We start from the raw sequence: 18,824 nt of genomic DNA, 5'->3' as shown, positions 1-18,824 counted from the left end.
CATGAAATGAATAAACCTTAAAAAATAGAGAAATTGCTAGACATGATGGCACATGCCTTTAATCCCAGTACTTGGGAGGCAGAGGCAGCCAGATCTCTGTGAGGCCAGCCAGGGCTACACAGAGAAACCATGTCTTGAAAAACTACAAAGAAAGGAAGGAAAGAAGGACAGAAGGAAAAAGAAAAAGGAAAAAAATTAAAAATAGTATGAAGAACAGATCAGCATTTAAAAAAAATCAGTAACCTGGGGCTGGAGAGATGGCTCAGAGGGTAAGAGCACTGGCTGCTCTTCCAGAGGTCTTAAGTTCAGTTTCCAGCAGATGATCTGGTGCCCTCTTCTGGTGCGCAGGTATACGTGCAGGCAGAACACTGCATACATAATAAATAAATAAACAATTTATTTATTTTTTAAAAATCAATAACTTTCATTTGACATTCAGCTGTAACTCGGACACAAAAAAATAGTTTTAAGTAAATCTCAAGCTGTCAATTTCCCTAAGTACTCGATCTTTATTAAACACAATTATTTAAAGGCATTGCTTATAAATCTTACTATGAGCAAATCAAAATAACCTTTAATGATAAAATAGAGCTCACCTCCCACTGGTGTCTGCACCACTCTCTGTGGCCTGCCTTGAGGAGTCTGATCCTGTACTTGGGTCTGTCTTGTTTTCTTCAACTGCCCCCAGAGAAGTCTACATCCATGCTCTTGGTCTGCTCCATTTTTCCCTTAAGTCCCTCTTCCTCTCTTATCAATGATTAAATAGCTTTATTAGAATCTCCAACATTGCTTCATCATAATGGCTAGTTCTGAAATCCTTTTCTTTCTTTCTTTTTTTTGTTTTTTTGTTTTTTTGTTTTTTTTTTTTTTTTGTTTTTCGAGACAGGGTTTCTCTGTGGTTTTGGAGCCTGTCCTGGAACTAGCTCTTGTAGACCAGGCTGGTCTCGAACTCACAAAGACCTGCCTGCCTCTGCCTCCCAAGTGCTGGGATTAAAGGCGTGCGCCACCACCGCCCGGCTCTTTTTTGTTTTTTCAAGACAAGGTTTCTCTGTGTAGCTTTGGAGCCTGTCCTGGAACTTGCTCTGTAGACGGAGCTGGCCTAGATCCACCTGCCTCTGCCTCCGAAGTGCTGGGATTAAAGGTGTGCGCTACCACTGCCTGGCTCTGAAATTCTTTTCATTGTTGAAGCTTTGGTGTCCCACAAACATCTGTAGCTCCAGGGACTGCAGAGATGGCTCAGCACTTGAGAGCACAGGCTGCTCTTCCAGAGGCCTTGAGCTCAATTCCCAGTAAAGCTCAACGTCCATCTCAGTAAAGCTCACAGCCATGTATTTTGGGATCTGATGCCCTCTTCTGGCATAAGGGTGTACATGCAGATAGAGCACTTATACACAGTAAAACAAAAACAAACAAAAACCAATGACATCTATAACTCCAGCCCCGTCTGGCTTCTATGCACACACACACACACACACATGCACACACACGCACACACCTAAAAAATGAAATAGCACAAAGGCGATGTAATGATCTCTAGAATCATTTTCACTCTTTTTTAATTTTATGGTTTATTTTGCCAGGTGGTGGTGACGCACGCCTTTCATCCCGGCACTTGGGAGGCAGAGGCGGTGGATCCAGTTCTCTGTCAGAGGCTTCTTTGCTGCCTTTCAGTGGAAGATGTGGGGGATGAAGGAGGTGTGGACATAGAGAGGGAACGGGGGACCATGGGTCCCAGGGGCGGCAGCTGGGGATGGGCTGTCATGTGGGGCAGGGCACGGTAGAAGGGAGATTAGGAAATAAACTGGAGCTGGACCTGCTATGGGAGGACTGAGTGGCCGTCGAAACCCTAACCACTGGCTGGGGGGCGGCTGAAAGGTCACCTGAGAAGTATAAGAAACAAGACTACCAAGGGTATCTGTATGCCTGCATTCTACCAGTAAGAGCTAGTAGGTCTTGCCATAGGACCAGCCCAAATAATCAGCACGCTAAGAAAGAAAGAGAAGACTTGCTTGCAATTGTAGATGCGAATCCAAGCGCGTGAGTTCATCTGTGCTGATGCAGTGGGTGAGATCATTGTGGGTACAGAAGAAAGCGACCCAGTCCTACCCAGAGAGGACAGGGCCAAGCCTGAGACATGAGGGACAGATCAGGAGAGGATGGAGTCATGGGCCAGGGATGTTTGGCCTGGAGGTAGGGACTAGGAGGGTCCCTAAGAAAGGCAGGTGGGAAAGACCTGAATCATCTTCTGGGGAACTGTACCCCCCAACCTCCTCCTGAGGTCCCAATGACAACCCCAGGAATGATCTTCTGAAGTTCACTCTGGGGAACGAGTAGGTTTGTTGGGCTTCCTTACAGAGCCTGGGTGAGTGGTCACTTAGTGGAGTGTGGGTGCTCCCGTCCAAGAGTCTGCACTGAGAAGCCCTAACCAACAGGAAGGTGGCTTTCCCATAGATAGAGATGGAGCCCCTCACCTCCCCTAGTTCTTCCCTATCTCTCTCCTCTAACTACTTTTCCAGGGCCCTAAGGACACAGGCAAGAAGGGCAGAATTGCACCCAGATGATTGGGAGTGGTAGCTGGATACTGTGGTGAGGGTCCCACGACCCTTCACCTGCCCACCTCTCTGAGGGAAGGCAGACGAGCGATCTTTTCTGAGCAGTCTCTCCAAAACTCCTGCAGATGCTGGCGGTTGGCTCAGAGGAGAGGCCTTCACATAGCAGGGTCCTGGTGGTGGTAGCCTTTGGGTCTAAGGTCCTGAGAGTTGGGCACTGCGCCTCGGCGTCCTCTGTCTGCATATCAAGGTCTGGGGGCAAAACGCTGGGTGTTTGGCAAGCATATGTATGAGGGGAGGAATATACTAGGAGAGAGTGGCCACAGCCTTCCAGGGTGGGAGAGGAGCCCCCCCCCCCCATGAAAGCTTGAGGCTCTGGAGCCATAGCCAGAGTAGGACTAAGCACTGGGCCACAAGGAGTCTCTGCTGTCATCTCTGCCGTTGGAGACCTCTGTGTTTGATGGCTCCTGCTGGCTCATGGCTTAGAGGTAGCTCCTGGCCAAAGCACAGGACTAAGTCCTTTCTAACTGTACTTGGCCGTCCTGAGGGGCTGCTGGACAGTCCATGTGGGTGCTTGGGTGCCTCCACACAGGTTCAAGCACCGTCACCTCCAAGTAGGTCAGTGTCACCCTTCCTACCTGCCGTGCCGGCTGGAGCCTAGGATAGCCTGGCCTTCTGCTCTTCTCTTTCACAGCACCAGTTTTATCTGCAAACACCCTGTGCCCTCTTCCGGTGTCTTTATCATGGGGTCCCTTCTCTATTCCCCATCACCTCAGCTCCAATTTAGGTCCATGGCTAGGCTCATTACTTGCACTATGAGGTTATACTGGGTTCCTGTATTGCTGAGTGACTTTATGTATATCCTGGCAGACGGCACCAAAAATACACAACATGAAATGTGGGGGTTCAGTTGCAGATGCTCAGAGACAGGCGGCTGGCAGAGACTGCACCCCATAATGTCTGGAATGGTTTGGGTTAAATAGATGTCCTGGCGTTTTCAGGAACGACTTTGGGGCCCAAGACATTTCAACAGGTCCCTGTTAGCTCTCAGCTAGGCCTCTGTCTCAGTTAGGGTTTCTATTCCCCTGAAGAGCCGGGCGGTGGTGGTGCACACCTTTAATCCCAGCACTCGAGAGGCAGAGGCAGGTGGATGTCTGTGAGTTTGAGGCCAGCCTGGTAAACAAAAGCGAATTCTAGGACAGGCTCCAAAGCTATAGAGAAACCTTGTCTCGAAAAACCCCCAAAAAAAAAAGAAAAAAGTTGTATTCCCCCAAAGAGACACCATGGCCACGGCAATGCTTACAAAGGAAAACATTGTATTGGGGTTGGTCTACAGTTTCAGAGGTTTAGTCATTGTCACCATGGCGGGACATGGCAGCAGACAGGTAGTCATGGTGCTGGAGAAGCTGAGCATTTCCATCAAGATCCACAGGCAACAGGAAGTGAAACTGTGTCTACACTGAGCAGAGTTTGAGCATAGGAGACCTCCAAGCCCACCCTCACAGTGATGCGTTTCCTCTACCAAGGCCACAACTAGTCCAACAAGGCCACACCTCCTAATAGTGCCACTTCCTATCAGCTTATGGGGGTCAATTATATTCAAACTACCACAGTCTCCCAGGCCACTAGCTGGCCTGTTTTATGGTTCAGATGTGACCTCATAGGGCTGAGGACTTTGACCTGCTCCCTACTGTACATCTGAATCCGATCGCCTTCCTCCCTGCTTCCACCTACCTCTCCCATCTGTTTTATGAATAGCCATGTCTTGAAACACTCACTTCTTCCATTTAGTCTTGGGGTTTGTGCACCCTGCATCCTTTTTGTCCCTGACATCTCACACCCCAATTACTCCCAGACGTCTCAGCTACAACCAATACTTCCCAGGCCTGGAAAGCTCCAGAAAGAGGCGGCCTTGAAACAGGTGCCACTGACCTAGATTCTCTGGCTCAAGAACTTTGTACCCACCCCATATTTGACTCTTTGCCTCCTGCCAGACACTCCAAACCCAGTTTGGGATTGAAGGCATGACACAATCTTAGGACCTGCTCCATGACCGATCCAGAAGGCACCTTTCCAAGTATGGGGGGGAAAAAAGGGAGGAGGTCTCAAAGAACACAGAGATCAACACAAGACGGTCTCTCCTCCCTAAGTGGCAAGGTTAGAGGGACATCTGTGGCCAGGAAAGCAGGGGAGTTCCAGGGAGCCAGGTGGTATGGGGCCCCCCAGAAGAATACATGCAGATGAGATGGGTGTCACAGAGAGTGGAGAACAGGGGACTCTATCTCTCATTGTGGGCAAGAAAGCTAAGGTGTCTGGCTCAGCGTGTGGCTCTGGAGGGTGCCACCAACTGTCATTGCCTGTGCAAGGGAACACTGAGAGCTTGAGTTATGCTGCCACCTTCAGGGAGCCTGACAAAATTAAAGAGCCAGTGCAAGGGTCTGGGAAGATGGCTGTGTGGGTAAAATTGCTCCCTAGGAAGCCCTGTTCTTAGAACCATGTAAGAAGCACTCCTATGAGCTTAGGATGGGGAACTAGGAGACTGTCCATGAGCTTGTTGGCTAGTTAGCCTGTGTGCACAGCACAACAGAAACTAGACCTGCTTGAAAGGTGGGTCTGCCAGGCAGTGGTGGCGCACACCTTTAATCCCAGCACTCATGAGACAGAGGCAAACAAACCTCCGTGAGTTGTCAGTCCAGGACAGCCAGGGCTACAGAGCAACCCTGTCTCGGGAACCACAAACAGCTGACTGTTGAAAATTGTTCCCAGGTCAGTCGGTGGTGGTGCACGCCTTTAATCCCAGCACTCAGGAGGCAGAGGCAGGCGGATGTCCGTGAGTTCGAGGCCAGCCTGGTCTGCAGAGTGAGTTCCAGGACAGCCAGGGCTGTTACACATAGAAACCCTGTCTTGAAAAGCCAAAAGAAAACAAAACAAACAAATCAAAACAAATAAAAAAAAAAAACACAAAAACAAATACAAACCCGGAAGTGCCTCTTTGCTCTGAGCTCATATGAAACTGGGCTCTCCCATGATGCTATGCCGCGAGCGACCTCAAGGGGCCGCTGCGGCGAGGCAGAGGCCTGCACGTCTTGGGGGCGTGGCCCCTCCACGCTACCCAGCGCCGTGGAGTGAGCGCCGGTGCGCATGCGCACTGCCTGCTCTCTCGCGGGGTCGGCTGGGGACCAGGGACTTCTGCGGCGAAACCAAGAGGAGACCGCTGCCGGGGACATGTGGCGGCCGGTGAGGACCCCGCCCCCGCACGCCCTGGACCCGGGCCCTGACTCTGTGCTCTCCGCACCCCTGCGTTGGGTCTAACTCGGTACCCTGAGATCCTGGACCCAATCCAGGCCCGGGGCCCTACCCATCGATCCCAAAGCTCTGGAGAACTCTCAGGTCCTCGGCCTCTCTTTGCTCCCCAGATCCCCCTTGGGAAGCATCACTTGACCTTACTCCAGGGTCTTGTCCCTCCTGCCCTTGTTCGCGTGGCACCACCTTCGGGTCTCCACGGGAAGCTGCTCTGTACCCTCTACCTGTTTCTGGGGAGGGAGACACCCGCTGAGTTTGGCGTGCCCTGGCTGCATTGGCCCCCAGTTCTGGCCTTGGAGATGTCCTCGCCTGTCCCCTGGCCTTGGAGAATGGCCATTTCTGAGGTTGTATTGTTTTAAAACTTGGACTTCTCCGAGGTTGTTTTTCTAGTCCATCTGGCTTTGTAGGTTACACAGATAGACAGGGAGTTGGGTTAACTTTTGGCTTGCAGTGAGCTGCCCCGCGGTGGGCGTGCTTTCTGATAGAGCCTTGTCAGTCGGAGACTCAGAGGGAAGAAACTCATGCTGGCTTTTAACACAGCTCCTTAGAATTGCACAACTTCTCCCCAGAACCGTGTTAGTCATCCCTTAGTCCTCACGATAGCCCTGAGAAGTGGAAAGGCAAGTTTTTGTTTTATTTTGTGTTTTGACACAGAGTTTCTCTTTGTATCCCTGGTTCCCGGAACTAACTCTGTAAACTAGGCTGACCTCGAACTCACAGAGATCTACCTGCCTGTGCCTCCTGATGCTGGGATCAAAGGCAGATTTTTACCTTTGATTAGGAGCTCTTGCCCAGTTCAGTTGAATCCTTGCAGGTCACTGTTGTGGGCTGGTGTCCTTTTACTAACACCTACTCCCTCTAGTTCCAGTCCCCAGTCTGTCCCCTCCGAATTTGGGGAAATGCCTCAATTTCCTTCTTGGTGAGTGTTAATGGTTGCCAGGAGTTGGGTGAAGCCCCCAACCAAACATTCCAGACATTTTTTGGATAAGGATGTTAGGGGCTGAGGTGACGCTTCCAACCAAACAGTGAGGTGCGCTGGCCATCTGCCCTGTTAAACTTCTTAGTCTGGTCACGTTTTTGGGGGGGTCCTGAGTCTTGGCAGTGACTTCCTGCCACGTGCAGACTGGCTCATCTGAACATCTTTCATCTCCCTCTCACCTGCTGAGTCTGACTGGAGGGCTCTCCTAGGCTATACTTTTTGCTGTTTCATGCAGTCTCTGGAGAAGAACTCTGATTGAATGTTTCTGCAGACACATGATCCACACATTCCCTGTAAAAAGCCTGAGAATTACCAGGCACAGTGGCACCGCACTTGGGAGGCAGAGGCAGGAGGATTTCTGAGTTCAAGCCAGCCAGAACCATGTAGTGTAACCCAGTCTTAAAAACAAAAACAAACAGCAACACGAGAACCAGGTGCAGGGAGCCAATGGCACTCTGTCCACACTGGAATGGGTGACGGGGCTACGTGCGACAGTTGTAGGTCAGGATCACCACTGGCTGATGTGGACCTGCTCAAAGGGGCCTGTTCTGGTAGGAGAGAATGTACCGTCACCCTCTTTGTCTGCTGGCCAACAGTGTGGTGGTCGCATCCTGAGCTGCCACACCTGCAGAGCTGTGGGCATCACGGACCTGGAGAGAAGGGTCAGAGAGAAGGGTCGCTTGTAGACATAAGACTCATCACTTCAACAATAAAGGTTTTCTTTTCCCCAGGGCTGATTATATAGTGTTCAACTGGCTAGCGCTGCAAGCGGAGCTTGAGCAAATGTAACATCTTTAACCCTCTTATCTGAGTCCTTCCTTCTGCACTTCCCTGCCCCTGTGGCCTTGTTTTGCCCCAGAGGACACTCCACACCCTTATCTCCTGTCTGTAGTTTTCCCCACACTCCTGGGGCTGCTTGTAGGTCAGGGTTTAGATTTGAGGGCAGAACTGCAGGCCATGTGGACCACAACACTGGACAGCCCTCGTTCAGGATTTGTTTGGGGTTTGGCTGTAGATTGACTCCCCACCCCCACGCCCGGTGCCTTTTGGGGCTTAACATTTGATGGGAATTTCAGAAGACAGATTAATGGGTGCTGGGGAACCTATCCCCGAAGGACAGGCATTTGAGTAACTCGAAGGGGGTGGTAACTCTGGAGTTTTCAGCACAGGGCTTTATCTATTTGACATCATGACTGGCATCTCCTACCTGACTTTTGCTGTGGGGCAGAGGACACTACAGGCGCCTCCTGAAAGAGTCTTTGTTCTACATCCTGAGTGAGGAGGCTCCAATTGCAGTGCTAATTCCTCAGAGATTATGGGGGAAGGCAGTGGGAAATGGGCCCCAGGCCTTGCCTGCAAGAGTAGTTTGGCAACGGGGGAGAAGGCTGTGTGCTCACCAGAGCCCTGACAGTGATAAGCAGTCATTGGAACTGGCATCTCCTGTATACTCGATGTCCCTGTGAACCTTTAGCGACTCACCTGTGAGTTCTGAGTGTATTCATCGCCCCAGCCGTTCACAGATGAGCGGTATAACAGAAGTCCCCTTCTGGGACACACTGGGTGGACTGATCTGGCCAGCCTTGTCTCCTCTACATCATGCCTTCAATATGAAGTTGTCACCTAGACACTGTATTGTCCCTACATTGCCAGAAAACCCAAGGTGCTGCTAACAGCTTGGCTGAAACTGCACAGGCCTGGTTGGAGATGAGCAAGCCTGAGACTCATGAATCTCCCTTGAAGGACTTTTTACCTTTTCCACGGGGAAGTTTTGGGTCGTGAACAGTGAGCTCTCAGCCTGGCTGCCTCCTTTAAGTCAACTTGGGGCCGTATTCAGGCCCCTCCCGCTCAGCCTTGGTGTAAGACTGGGGCTTCATGCTGGCTTCGGTTTATGATTCCAGGCAGGTTTTTGTGAACTCTGTCCAGCACAGAAGGGCTTCATGTGGGAGACTTCCTGGCTCCTGTTGCCTCAGGTAGCTGTGTCTTACTCTTTCAGCTTCCAGTCTTCTGGCTAGCAGATTTGTGCATCCTCTTCTGGATGATCAGTCTCAAGTAATCGCGGCCTTAGTCATTCTGTGCCTCTCTGTTCTCAGCCCAGCTCCGCGGCCCCTTGGAATCTCAAACAGTCATGTCTTGTCCCAGCTAGTGAAAGTGTCTTTCTGTGTGCTCAGGGTGTAACCTGTCTGCTAGTGTTGGAAATGGTCTGATTTCTCTTCTAAGAGAAGTAAACCAGGTTTTGTTTTTGTTTTTTTCCATTTGAAAAGCAGGGGTAGGGGCCTGGAGAGATGGCTCAGCGGTTGAGAGCATTGGCTGCTCTTTCAGAGGTTCTGAGTTCAATTCCCAGCAACCACATGGTGACTCACAACCATCTAAAGTGGGATCTAATGCTCTCTTCTGGCTTAAAGATGTACATGCAGATAGAGCACTCATATGCATGAAATAAATAAGTCTACAAAAAAAAAGCAGTGGGAACTGGGGGTTGGAGGAGGTGGTGCACACCTTTAATTCCAGCACTCATGAGTTCGAGGCCAGCCTGGTCTACAGAGCCGAGTTCCAGGACAGCCAGGGCAAGACAAGACAGGGCAAGCCGACTTCTCAAGACACAGAGAAACTCTGTCTTGAAAAAGAAAAAAAGAGGAGGAGGAAGAAGAAAACGGAGAAGAAGAAAAGCAGTGGGAAGCTGATTCTCAGCAAACAGTTCAATCTGGGAAGTGGTATGAGGACTGTTATCTGTGTTTGCTGGAGGGAGCTGAAGACACCAGCAAGGAGCTGGCACGGGCAGAGTCTTGAAGTGCTCTGTGGGGAAATCTTTGATCCCGGTGTGGCCTTGGTGCTCGCCTGCTGGACACATATTCATAAGGTTTGGTGTGGTGGGCAGTGCTCCATGCGCTCGGGAATCCTTTGTGAATGTAAGTCACTCCTGTTGCTTTCCAAAGCAAGAAACCAGCTGATTGAAGGAAACTTCATTTGCATAGACAGACAGTGCCGTAGCCAGGAGCCTGCCCAGAGTCTCCCAGGGCTTCATTTGCTCTGCTGGTTGAATGACATCTCTAGCCTTTACCTGCCTGGTCCTTAAAGCCCCCTTCTTCCATGACAACCTAGCTGATGCCAGGTTAACCCCGGGCACAAAGTCTTCTTAGATCAGGGCTCTGCCCTAAAATAGCTGCCTCCTTTGCAGAATGCTGCCTCCTTTCCTGAGATTTTGTTATTATAGGAAATAGTCTTTAACTCGTTTTCACCTTGTGCTGCTGGATACTGAACCAGGTCTGTGCATGCTGCCCCTTTTTTACTTCTGTTTTGAGACAGGGGGTTACCTTTGTACACCAAGCTGGCCTCAAACTTCAGTGATTCTCTTTGTTTGCCCGCTAGGTACTTATGGCAGGTGACTGCTGCCATAAGTATGCATATTCATTGAGTGCAGGCCTGTTTCCTCATTTACACCCACTCAATGATCAGAACGTCTACCACCTCATGCTTGCATCTACTTTTTTTTTTTAATTGGTTTCTCAAGACAGCGTTTCTCTGTCACTTTGGATCCTGTCCTGGAACTCGCTCCTATAGACCAGCTCTCGAATTCACAGAGATTTGCCTGCCTCTGCCTCCCGAGTGCTGGGATTAAAGGCATGTGCCACCATTGCCTGGCTTCTACCTATTGTTTTTGGTTGTGAGCCTAGCTTTTAACATCTGAGTCATCTTTCCAGCCTCTGCTTCGTAAGTGCTGAGTGCTGGGATTAAAGACACGCTCCACAACACCTGCCAGGGCAAACTTGTTTGCTTGCTTGTTTGTTTTTTGAAGCAGAGATCCACCTGTCTGCCTCCTGAGAGCTGGGATTAAAGATGTACGCCACTAGTGCCCGGCTTTGTATTTTTTCTTTCTTTCTTTTTTTTTTTTTTTTTTTGCTTTGTATCTTTTCAAAAATGTTTTATAGCCAGGTGTGGGATGATGCTTTTAAAGATTTATCATTTATTAAATTTTCATTTATTTTACATTTATTACTTTAATTTTGTGTAGGTATTTATGTGTTTGCATGTGGGTATGTTCACTTGAGTGCTAGTGTCCAAAGAGGCCAGAGGCCTGGGATCCCCTGGAGTTGGAGTCAGAGCCATTGTGGGCTGCTCCCCAGGTGCTGAGAACCAAGCTCTGGTCCTCTGGAAGAGCAGGAAGTGCTCTAAACCACTGACCTGTCCCTCCAGCTTCATGCTCCCCTTTAGTCCCAGCACTTGAAAAGCAGAGACAGGTGGATTTCTGTGAGTTTGAAGCCAGCCTGATCTATGTATTGAGTTCCAGGCCAGCCAAGGATATAAAATGAGATCCTATCTCAAGTAATGATGATGATGATGATGCTTTATTAGTATATATTAATTATACATAATAATGAGTTTCTTCTTAAAAGTTTGTAAAAAATTTATTTTATGTGTTTTGTTTGCATGCTTGGTTCCTGCGGAGGCCAGAGCAGGCAACAGATTCTGGGAACTGGAGTTTTAGATGGTTGTGAACTGTCATGTGGGAACTGGGATTCAAACCCAACTCCTCTAGATGAGCAGCCTGTGCTCTTAGCCACTGAGCCATCTCTCCAGACCTCAGCCCTTTTTTTTTTTTTTTTTTTTGGTTTTTCGAGACAGGGTTTCTCTGTGGCTTTGGAGCCTGTCCTGGAACTAGCTCTGTAGACCAGGCTGGTCTCGAACTCACAGAGATCCGCCTGCCTCTGCCTCCCGAGTGCTGGGATTAAAGGCGTGCGCCACCACCGCCCGGCCCTCAGCCCTTTTTTTGAAGCAGGATCTCATTGTATATCTCTGGCTGCCTTGAACTGTAGATCAGACTGACTTCTAACTCAGAGATCCACCTGCCCCTTTCAGGTGCTAGGATTAAAGGCGTGTACTACCATGTCCAGCCCATAACAGTGAATTTCATTCTAGCATTTTCATGCATGTGTATAATGTATTTTAATTCCATTCCCCTCCCACTATTCTCTGTCCTCTTCCCACTCTCAATGTTCCCCTCCTTTCCAACTAGTCCACTTTTCCCATTCACGGGGTGTGTGTCACTATAGTCAGGAGCCTGGGCAGAGTCCCTCTCTTCCCCATGACAGGCTATTGATGGGTCCAGTCTTACGCAAGTCTTACAAAGGCTATGTGTTCAAGAGTGCAGTAGCCATGCCGTGCCCAGAGAAGAGCATTCCAGAGCACTCTGTCCCATCCTCAGCTCTTTCGTCTCTCCCATAGTGTTCCTGAGCTATGGAAGGGGTGATGTAGAAGTGCCACTTAAGGCCAAGTGTTCCACAGCCACACTTGCTTATTCTCAACACTTTGATCAGTTCTGAGTCTGTGCAGTTATTGCTGCCCGCTGCAGCAAGAAGCTCTGTGGCCAGTGGTGATAGTGGTGCTAAACTATGGACGTGAACGTGATCATTTAGAAGACAGTTTGATGGGCACAGCATATCCTTTTAACAGAGCAGCAACTAGCACTTCCTCTTTGGGCCTATGACTTCCCCGGCTGTGGCTTGGCCCGGATTTCCAGTTTCAGCTCTCCCTGACTCTTTGCTTTCAGAACAAGATCCCAACACAAAAGCCACTCCTGTGAGACTACTCTTAGAATTGGTGGGTGGGCATTGCCGACACGTCTCCCATGGTGTGGCCCACTTCCTGAAGTCACCGGTAAGTGGTCAGCACCAAGAAATAGTAAATGACAGGTTAAGGGTGCTACCTCAGAAATGATGTTGGCCCTTATCACAGACAAGTCAGGTCTGGACGAATTTTCTTCCCTCAAAGATGAGGCATTTTCAGAAAGGCCTTTCTTCTCCTGCCTCCAGCTTCTTCATCCAGTAGGCAGCCTGCGTCTTCATTGCTAAGACTGGTGTCCAGGCAGCTTCCTGCCCGGAGCCCTGGAAGCAGGGTCGGCCCTCACTGAGTGAGAGTTCGGGGCGCACTGTTTGGTGTAGCTCTGCTCCAGGCAATGACCCCGTGTCCCTGCCTCTGCCAAGCCTTACCGTCTGCCTCCTTCCCAGATGCAACTGTGCCACTTCCACTCTGCTCTGCTGCAGAGCAGGCAGAAGCCCTGGCCATGCCCTGCCATATTCTTCAGGAGGAACTTCAAGAGCCCACTGCCCAGGTAATGAGACTCCTGCAGCCAAAGGCAGGCGCCCTTCCCAGATGGCGGCTCTGTGTAAACCACAATGATGAGGAGGCCCTCCACACTGGAACTTTTCTCCTGTACCCCCAAAACAGGATGTGTTTGTCTGTGGTGTCTTGGAACCCGAGGCCACAGGGTTCTGACCTGTGATTGGTCACACTCTAGAGACAGGTGCTCCCCACAAGAACTTTATGATGAGCACACACACACTGGGAGGACTACAAATTGGGGTGCTCATTCCATCAGATACACAGGGAGTGGGAGTGCCTTGGTGGGGTATCAGGCAAGGGCTGAGGACAGCAGAAGAGGTGTGGGGACCACATGGCTCTATGAGAAGGAGGAAGCCCACCTTTTTTTCTTCTCTTTCCCTCCTTCCCTCTCATTTTTTTTTCTTGTTTGTTTTTTGGGATAGGATTTCTCTGTGTAGCCCTGGCTGTCCTGGAACTCTCTGTAGACCAGGCTGTCCTCAGACTCACAGAGAACCACCTGCCTCTGCTTTCTGTGTGCTGGGATTAAAGGCGTGTGCACCACCGCCCGGCTGGAAGGCCCTTTCTTTTAGTGTGCCGTGGCAGAGAGGAGGCTGTGTGTGAACACAAGCGATGTTCTTGCTGTCATACTCAGCGTATGGGGATGTTTGCTGTCGTGGGCAGTATGGGATCTAGTCTATTCCTGTTTTAAGTTCTTTTTTTTTTTTTAAATATTTATTATGTATACAATATTCTTTCTGCGTGTATGCCTGAAGGCCAGAAGAGGGCACCAGACCTCATTTCAGATGGTTGTGAGCCACCATGTGGTTGCTGGGAATTGAACTCAGGACCTTTGGAAGAGCAGGCAATGCTCTTAACCGCTGAGCCATCTCTCCAGCCCCCTTAAGTTCTTGCTCAGTTTGGTTGGTGCTGACTTTAGCAGTACTAAGTCTTACTTCCATTAGAATCTCTCACACCGTCAGAGTGGGGATGATGGTCCAGTCTGCAGACTGCAGATTTGGACTGACCTGCCCAAGAGACAGCCAAAGAAGACCTTCTTCCCCAGCATCTGTGCTGTCGTGAGGTCTAGGAAAAGGGCCCTGTGTTGGGTGTCCTCTGGTGGCTACATGGCCCATAGACAGGACTCCAGGAAAGAGGGAAGCTGAGGCCTCAGCTCCCTTGTAGGGAGCAACACTTCCATCATCTGCCATGTCTCCTCTCAGGACCACAAGAACCAGGCTGCTGTGGAGGAGGACACTCTCTGCCACTGTGGTGGGGGTGCCCTTGCTCCTCGGAGCCCGCTATTTCGTGGCAGAGGCGCAGGAGAAGAGGAAACTGCGACTCGCGGTAGACGGCATTGGGCGCTTTGGCAGGTGGGAGGCTGTGCCAAACCTGGTGTAGCGTGGGTGGGGTGCCATTCTCCACATTCCTCTCTCCCAAGGGCTGTGGGGTCTTTCTTCTGGGACTTTGCGGTTAGCATGCAGCAGCATGTAGACAGGACAGGACAGTTCCCCCACAGACTTTACCAGATCAGCCATTGGCCTTAAGAGCAAGGGCTTCAACCCCGGACATAAAGAAGCTGTCCTGTTCTACCCTCCCTACCATGCAAGGGAACCTGGTGTTGCAGCCGTAGAGGCTTGGGCCTGGATGGAACTGACTCTTCACTCCTAGCACAGTCCCAAAGGGTTTTACAAAGTTCCTTCCCCTCCTAGGGAGGAAATTCTTGCAGATTCTGGCCCAGCCTCATTGACTTTGCTAATGAGAAAGCTTCTTAACCAGAGTGGTTGAGCTGTAGTGATCAGGGTCAGGGTCCCATGGTGCAGGATGTCTGTCCTCTTGCTCCACGTAGCTCTAAGCGTTGCCCCTCCCTGAGCTGGTGCTGCCTCCTCGGGAAGGCTTTGGTCCCAGGGTCCTTAGGCATCTTACAAGAAATGTCACTGAAGCCCGGCAGTGGTGGCGCACACCTTTAATCCCAACACTTGGTAAGCAGAGACAGGTGGATGGATCTCTGTGTCCCTGAGATTTATTGCAGCTAGTCCTCGGGCATGTCTGTGGTTGGATACCTGTTTCCAGCCTTGAGGCCCCCCACATCTGTCCTGGGTGGTGCTGCCTGGAACTGAGGCATCCCTACTGACAGGCTGAACAGTTTCCTGTGTTCTGTGGGTCCTGAGTTCTCACAGCCCTGCAACTGGTGAGAACAGAGCCTAGTGCCCTTTCTCTCTTTCTGCTGCTCTCACTCCTCTGTGCAGGGGGCTTGCAGGTCCCTGACAACTGCCCTGTGCAGCCCACCCTGACTAATAGGAAATGAGCTTCACAGCTCACTGCTAGGCCAAGTTGGGCTGTGGCCAGGTGTTGGGGGACAGTCAAACATGGGTTTTCCTGGACCTCCAGGTTCTCTGCGTCTCCCAGCCTCTGTTCTTTAACTTTTTTGTTTTTCTTTTTTGGTTTTTGTTTTTGTTTTTTTGAGACAGGATTTCTCTGTAGCTTTGGAGCCTGTTGTCCTGGAACTAGCTCTTGTAGACCAGGCTGGCCTCAAACTCATAGAGATCCGCTTCTCTCTGCCTCCCTTGTGCTGGGATTAAAGGCGTGCACCACTACTTTTTTGTTTTTCAAGACAGGGTTTCTCTGTGTAGCTTTGGGTGTCCTGGAACTGGCTCTGTAGCCCAGGCTAGTCTCACAGAGACATGAGCTGTGTGCTGGTATTAGGCATGTGCCACCACCATCCAGCCAACATGTTTTTTGAGACAAGGTTTTACTCTGTAGCCCTGGCTAGCCTAGAACTTGTTAAGTAGATCATGCTGGCCTTTTATTTACAAAGATTCCCCTGCCTCTGTCTCTCAGGTCCTGGGATTAAAGGCACGCACCACTACACCAAGTTTTTTTGAAACTTTTGAGACAGGGTATTGTTAAATCCTTCCAGGTCTTGAGGTCCTCCTTCAGGAGGACCTGGGATTGAGGGAAACTGCCAACAGTTCTACTTCCTTTTCTGTTTTGTACTATTTCAGGTATCTGAAAATGGTTGAGTATAGCGGCTCACACCCTTAATCCCAGCATTGTAAGGCAGAGCAATCTCATGTCCTGTGTTTAATACTAGCCCACTCTACATAGTGAGCTTTAGAGCAGTCAGGGCTGTGTACTAAGACCCTGTCTCATTCCTCTCCCCACTAACTCTCAGCAGTCTGTCTGGGCACCCGAAGGATGCTGGCATGAGTAGTATTTCATTAGCTCATAAGGGTCCGTGTAACTAGAGGCTGAACGTGAGCCCAGCCTCACCTTGGGTACAGAGGCTGATGGGTGAGGCCAGACTTTGGGCTTATGGCAGAAGGGCCCAGCAGCAGGGCCCACAGGAATCAACCCAATAAGCTACTTCTGCCTGCAGGTCTCTGAAGGTTGGTCTCCTCATTTCCCTGGACTACTGGTGGTGCACAAATGTTGTCCTCCAAGGAGTGGCAGAGGTCTGTCCTCATATCTTGAGCACATGCAGGGAGGGGGAACACTGGAGGTAGGGGTGCTGGGGGGACCAAGGACTGGCCACCCGTCCCCAGCCTTTCCTCCATGCCTGTGGTCAGAACAGCCCGGAGTACGTGGAGGTGATGTCTGCATGTCACCAGCGTGCGGCTGACGCCCTGGTGGCAGGAGCCATCCGCAATGGGGGCCTCTACGTGAAACTGGGTCAAGGGCTGTGCTCCTTCAATCACCTGCTGCCACCCGAGTACATCCAGACATTACGGGTGTTGGAGGACAAAGCTCTTACTCGGGGCTTCCGGGAGGTGAGCCCAGTGATGGGGAGGAGGAAAGAGGGGGCTGCCTGCCTCTGCATCCCTGGAAGTGACTCCAAGGTCATTCTTGCCAGGTGGATGAGTTGTTCCTTGAAGACTTCCAGGCACTGCCTAGTGAGCTCTTCCAGGAGTTCGACTATCAGCCGATGGCTGCTGCAAGCCTGGCTCAGGTGCACCGTGCCAAGCTCCATGATGGCACCTCTGTGGCTGTCAAGGTATCTATGCCGCTGCACACTAGATGGATGCTGGGCCAGCGGTGACCCTGGATCTCAGTGTCCCCTGGCCTACTGCAGGTACAGTACATCGACCTACGAGACCGCTTTGATGGGGATGTGCACACACTGGAACTCCTGCTACAGCTCATAGGGCTCATGCACCCCAGCTTCAGCTTCAGCTGGGTCCTACAGGTAGTGCCACCCATAGCAGGTAGGGGAGTGGTGGCTAGTGGTAAATGCTAAACCTACATGTGACTGACCTGTCTGCCTGCATATGACCTTTAGGATCTGAAGGGGACCTTGGCCCAGGAGCTGGACTTCGAGAATGAGGGCCGAAATGCTGAGCGCTGTGCTCAGGAGCTAAAGCACTTCCATTATATTGTTGTCCCTCGGGTGCACTGGGACAAGTCCAGCAAGGTGAGCTGGGTAGAGCCTTCCCTGAGGGTGGGGCAACATAGGCCTGCTGAGCTCATGCAGCCTCTTGCTCTCCAGCGGGTGCTGACAGCTGACTTCTGTGAGGGCTGCAAAGTGAATGACATGGAGGCCATCAAGGAGCAGGGGCTGGCATTGCAGGACGTGAGTATCACATGCTGGGGCAGGGCAGTGGGTGCTAGGCAGTGGGTGCTGCCATGGATTCCCTATGTTCTCCCTAGGTAGCAAAGAAGCTGATCCAGGCTTTTGCTGAACAGATATTCTACACTGGCTTCATCCACTCTGACCCCCACCCTGGCAATGGTAGGAAAGGCCCCAGGGTGGGATCTCAGAGGGGTGGCTTGACCTGACATGCTGTGTTCCTAGTTCTGGTGCGGAAAGGTCCAGATGGAAAAGCAGAGCTGGTGCTCCTGGACCACGGGCTCTACCAATTCCTGGATGAGAAGTAAGATGGGGCCAGGCATGAGGGGGTCAGACCTTCCTTGGGCCCCTCTTCCTGCAGCTTGAAGCTCAGTTAGGCCTTCCTGCAGGGAGCGATCCTCCCTGTGCCAGCTGTGGCGGGCCATCATCCTGAGGGACGATGCTGCAATGAAGACACACGCAGCTGCACTTGGGGTACAAGGTAAGGGTGAGTGTTTGTGGAACAGGCAGAAGCTTGCCACTGTGTACCAAAAGGACCTCCTGCCTTCTCCAGACTACATGCTGTTCGCTGAGGTGCTCATGCAGCGACCTGTGCGCCTGGGCCAGCTGTGGGGGTCCCACCTGATGAGCCGTGAGGAGGCGGCCTACATGCAGGACATGGCTCGCGAACACTTTGAAGGCATAATGGAAGTGCTCAAGGCACTGCCCCGGTCCATGCTGCTCGTGTTGCGGAACATCAACACAGTGCGTGCCATCAACTCAACCCTGGGCACCCCCGTCGACCGCTACTTCCTCATGGCCAAGAGGTTGGTGAGCCAAGGGGAAGCCTGGAGGTGCTGCAGCAGGTTAGCAAGCTGATGTGTGTGTCTGATACAGTGCTGTCTGGGGTTGGAGCCGCCTGGTGGGTGAGGCATACCACGGCATTTACAGCTGTAGCCTCTTGCGCCACGTCAAGGTCATCTGGGAGACATTCAAGTTTGAGGTGGCTCTGAGGTGAGTGAACATGGGGGCTGGATGGGTGGCTGGCCAGGATATGCTCCCCATCGACTTATGACCCTTTACCCTGCTCCCCTAGGCTGGAGACCCTTGCCATGCGGCTCACCGCCATCCTGTTGCGTGTCCTGGCCCGCCTGGGCTTTGCCCCCAAGGCAGAGGAGGTCTCCCAGTACTTGGAGATGTAGGTCCCTGCCAGGATGACTACAAGGTTGCCAGGGGCCAGCAGAGCTTCCAGCCTGGGCACACCGAGCAGGCCCAGTACAGATCTCTCGCAATCCGGGGCCTGGAATGGGGAACACACTATGGGGCTCTTAAACACAATGACCACACACTCATC

General features: G+C 51.3%; 1 protein-coding gene across 1 annotated transcript; it reads left to right on the top strand.

Moving 5' to 3' along the window:
- Window positions 1-5,671: 5,671 nt before the first annotated feature.
- Window positions 5,672-18,819, top strand: Adck5 (aarF domain containing kinase 5). Its single transcript, XM_041672311.1, has 15 exons — window positions 5,672-5,786; window positions 12,834-12,937; window positions 14,148-14,297; window positions 16,304-16,379; window positions 16,494-16,694; window positions 16,778-16,918; window positions 16,997-17,110; window positions 17,204-17,335; window positions 17,411-17,494; window positions 17,572-17,653; window positions 17,717-17,795; window positions 17,881-17,972; window positions 18,045-18,297; window positions 18,368-18,484; window positions 18,567-18,819. Exons 1-15 carry the CDS (start codon window positions 5,691-5,693, stop codon window positions 18,670-18,672), a joined length of 1,827 nt encoding a protein of 608 aa, XP_041528245.1. The 5' UTR covers window positions 5,672-5,690; the 3' UTR covers window positions 18,673-18,819.
- Window positions 18,820-18,824: the final 5 nt, after the last annotated feature.

The sequence above is a fragment of the Microtus oregoni genome, unplaced genomic scaffold (assembly GCF_018167655.1).
Source record: "Microtus oregoni isolate MIOR12 unplaced genomic scaffold, Mior012 000022F_ref0000154, whole genome shotgun sequence".
NCBI classification, from domain to species: Eukaryota; Metazoa; Chordata; class Mammalia; order Rodentia; family Cricetidae; genus Microtus; species Microtus oregoni.
The sequence above is the reverse complement of the archived record's forward strand: the minus strand, read 5'-3'. Positions and strand labels throughout refer to the sequence as shown.